The 3843-nt window shown below is 31.0% G+C and overlaps 1 protein-coding gene across 1 annotated transcript; it reads left to right on the top strand.

Annotated features, from left to right (window-relative positions):
• Window positions 1-214: 214 nt before the first annotated feature.
• LOC115983817 lies at window positions 215-3239 on the top strand. The gene is made up of 3 exons (XM_031106641.1): window positions 215-283; window positions 1800-2084; window positions 2762-3239. The coding sequence occupies exons 2-3, from the start codon at window positions 1833-1835 to the stop codon at window positions 3032-3034; spliced, it is 525 nt and encodes a 174-aa protein (XP_030962501.1). The 5' UTR covers window positions 215-283; window positions 1800-1832; the 3' UTR covers window positions 3035-3239.
• The last annotated feature ends 604 nt before the right edge of the window (window positions 3240-3843 follow it).

A 3843-nucleotide genomic window follows, 5' to 3' on the forward strand; every position in this document is an offset into this window, starting at 1 on the left:
AACACAACAACTCATCATCTCAATGAATCCAATCCAACCCAACACTCAAATATTTTTTGTTTTGTACTGGGGGAGGTGGCTTTCAGGCTTCCTTGCATGCCCTTCCGGTCCTTAATTAGAACAAAAGTCAGAATATTATTATTTTTGATAGTCCTATACAGATTGTCAGAGGGAGAGCATCACACGCTATGGCCTTTAAATTTATGTCAGCTTCACATTTATATACATCTCTCTCTCTTTCTTAACCTATAAGCGATTCTTCTTCATCGGCAAAGCAGAAACGGTGAGCCATCTCTTCTTTGTTTTCTTTCTTTATTTCTCTTTAGAAAATAAAGTTGTGTGTTAATCAGAGATGCCATTTTCGTTTATGTTTCTAATTTTTGTCGACTTCTCAGATCATCGTAGCTCTTATTCTTATATAGGTCTGAGATTTTCAGTTTCCAATCTATATGTATTACTTTGTGTTTTCGTGTTTTGATTGTGATTTTTGATGGAGTTAAACTGTTGATCAGAACACTTAGGCCACTTTCATACTTCAACAGTATGAAAAGAGATATAATAGTGGTGCAACTCGGTTGCTTATTTTTTGAGTGCATGAATGGGATTTTAGTTGCTTAGTTCTGAGTGTGGAATTTGATTAATAGAGAAATAGCATTAAATGAGTGCAGGGGTGGTTTGATGCATTTAGAAGCTTAAGGCAAAAATTGATTATCTTGTTTTAAATACAAAATTATTACTAATTAACATAAACTACGTAAAATTCTTTTTTTTTTTTTAGAAATTTTATAGGCACAAAAAATTTGACAAAATTTTTCACATTTGTTAATGTGACAGATTGATAATGGTAAATAAAAGAGTGGTATTAATAGTAGACCTGAATGAAAAGTTGTATAAGTTTACTAACTCAACTTTTATTATTATTTTATTTTTTAGAAGTGCAATATTCATAATATTTTTCACAACAAATTCTAAGTTTTAAGTTGCTTCTTGTTTTCTAGTTGAAAACACCACTATAATTATTTTTTTGTTATTAATAACAGGACATTTGTTGTAAAAGTGTTGTGAAAAATATTGTGAACTTAGCATTTTTTTTCATTTGATAAAAAAAAATATTTTATTATTGATTATAAATAATTCTATTGGTTAGAATTTGGAGGCATTTTTTTTTACATGAGGTCTTAGGTGACCGCATCTATTGCTCTACCACCCAGCCGGCCTGAATGAGTGACAGGTTGGCCATACAGGGCACCTTACACAGCACACGACGAGTGAGTGATTAGAACAGTTGGAATCAGCTGGGACACGTTGGAGTTGGGTTGGCCTAAATCTGGTTGACGGTGACTTAATTGGTATTCTGCCCGATTTAGTCCCGGCGGTTTGAGCAAAGCCTCAGTGGCAGAGCCACCATATATAGTAACAGGGGGCCATGGCTTCCAAACTTTAATTCACAGACGCAAATGCCCAAAAACCTTTTAAGTGATGAACTGATAATTGGGTTGTGTCCTAAGTCCTAATTAAAAATTTTGGTATAATTATAAATAATATTTGATGATTTTTTAGCTCTAAAATATGTTTGTAGCGCTAAGATTCGGTACCTACCACCAGTACTGTTGAATATTTATCGAATATATATTACACACATATATATTTGTGCTATTTCTGGAATTAACCAATTAATTAAGTATATGAGTATCACTGCAGTTACTTCATGCGTATGTATATATAATTTATGCTTGGTTTGAAACGTGACATGCGTGGATATATAAGAGTTAAAGCTTATTTGATTTCTTCTCTTACAGTTGAATCGGTCACATTCAATAGGACCCAGAGACATGTCGAAGAATATGACTCTCCTCCTTTCTTCTGTTTTATTAATTATGACTATGAGCCTCTCCTTCACCTATGGTGATGCCATTTCTGTAATACCAAGCAACGCCACTTATTCTCCTACTTTCGCCTGGGGCTACGTTTTCATTATCGACCACCCATTTAGGCAGCAAAATCAACAGCTTGAGCATTGGACTGGAGAGTCTGACTTTTTCGTCCGGTATGGAAACCGAACCCTCCATCATTTTAATCACCGGGTAAGAATCCATCAACTACACTGATTATACTGTCATTCTTGATATCATTAAGTAATATTATTTGACTTAACAAATTGTCTTTTTCATGAATTGATGGGTTGGATTGGATTTATAAAATGGAAAACCTTGAATTTTTTTGGATAAGTAATTCATTCTAACCCACACCATTAATAGTTGTAAAATTATTTATTTAAAATCTACTTATTTATCTTTGAATTTAGAGATTTAGTGTCAATTTGTTATTTTGATTTATTTTAATATTTTTAATTTAATTTTGATAGAGTTAGAATATATATATTATATTTATTTGTGTAAATTTCATCATTTATCTAAAAATAAGTTTAGTTAGTTGAATAAAAACTCATTTCTTTTGTTGAGTATTTTTTTTATTACACTTTTAACAAGATTACCTCAACTCATCCTAACTTGGTATTTATGAGTTGTTTTCTAGGATTAATAGGGGTCGAGTTTATTAGGGCTTTTTCAATTCTAAGGAATCAAATTGGGTTGAAAAATATCTTAAATCTAATCCAACCAAACTTATGCACGCTCTAATATTAACATTCTTTTTTTATTTTTATCCAAAAAAAAAAATGTTATGCTTCTTCTTATAAATAATAATACTGGTTAATTTTATTGAATAAAAAAAAATTAATGGTTTTATAAAATGTGTTTAGAACGGTGATAAACTTTCATTCATGAAAGAGGTGGGAGTGGGAGAGATCTCAGAGTTTGATGGCAAATTTGTTGCGAACATCCCAATAATTACAGAAGCAGCAGCTGAAGTTTCAATAATGAAAAATGGGTTGAAGTTGAAATGGCCATCTAGCCCATCCAGTGCTTTATGTCAATCATGTGAGAACTCTGGGGGAACATGCACAACTGATCGTTCTAATAATTTCGCTTGCCGTTGTCATGGCGTACTTCGTCCACATAATTGTCATAATTAGCATCTTGCTTGGAGATTATTAGAGGCTAATAGTAATGGTATCTACTTCTGCACCTGCAAGTAATAATAAGATGCTTTTCAAACATTTCTATAAGCTAGAATAAAGTCTCAATATTTGTTGGGAATAGTAGTATTGTGATGTATATATATAGCAGGTTTTTCCTATTTTCAGGATCAGTGATAAGGGTTGTGTACTCTTCAAGGTTTTGCAGGTTGTTTTATGGTTGTGTTATGTACAATTTAAAGCCTTTTAATTATTGAATGATTGCTATTTCTTATATATAGTGTTAAACTTTACATGGGTGTTCTTTGCAATTATTCAATTAGGGTGGAGATTTTTTATTTTTTATTTTATTTTTACAAGAAGAAAGGGACATAAGGGTATCAGTTTTCCTTTATTATTTTAGTATATAAATTATTATATTAAGTATTTTTTTTAAAAGATAATTTGTAAACTTACACAAGATGTTAAAGGGTCGATTTTTGCATCATGTAAATCTATCAATGATCTAGAAAAATCAATAGATAACAAATTTAAAGAAGAAACTTTTCAAAATCATTGCAAGCTATTACTAAAACACATTTAATCCAAATAAGACTCATTTGTGAATTACTCAATACACTATATGCAAATTACACATAATCAACTACGTACTAACTTCTAACCTGCACAATGTTTTTTTTTTTTTTGAGCAACCTAACCTACACAATTTAATTTGAAAAGGTAAGGAGACCATATAGATATATGGTTAAAATATAATTATTAATGCACAAAAAAGTCTAATTCAAAATAAGATTTACATGCATGAT

Source organism: Quercus lobata, chromosome 4 (genome assembly GCF_001633185.2).
Source record: "Quercus lobata isolate SW786 chromosome 4, ValleyOak3.0 Primary Assembly, whole genome shotgun sequence".
NCBI lineage: Eukaryota > Viridiplantae > Streptophyta > Magnoliopsida > Fagales > Fagaceae > Quercus > Quercus lobata.

Excerpts from the sequence above, each read along its gene's own strand:
- LOC115983817 (XM_031106641.1), top strand. The coding sequence starts at position 1,833 with ATGTCGAAGAATATGACTCTCCTCCTTTCTTCTGTTTTATTAATTATG. Across the intron at positions 2,085-2,761 it reads TCCATCATTTTAATCACCGG|AACGGTGATAAACTTTCATT; the intron begins GTAAGAATCCAT and ends AAATGTGTTTAG.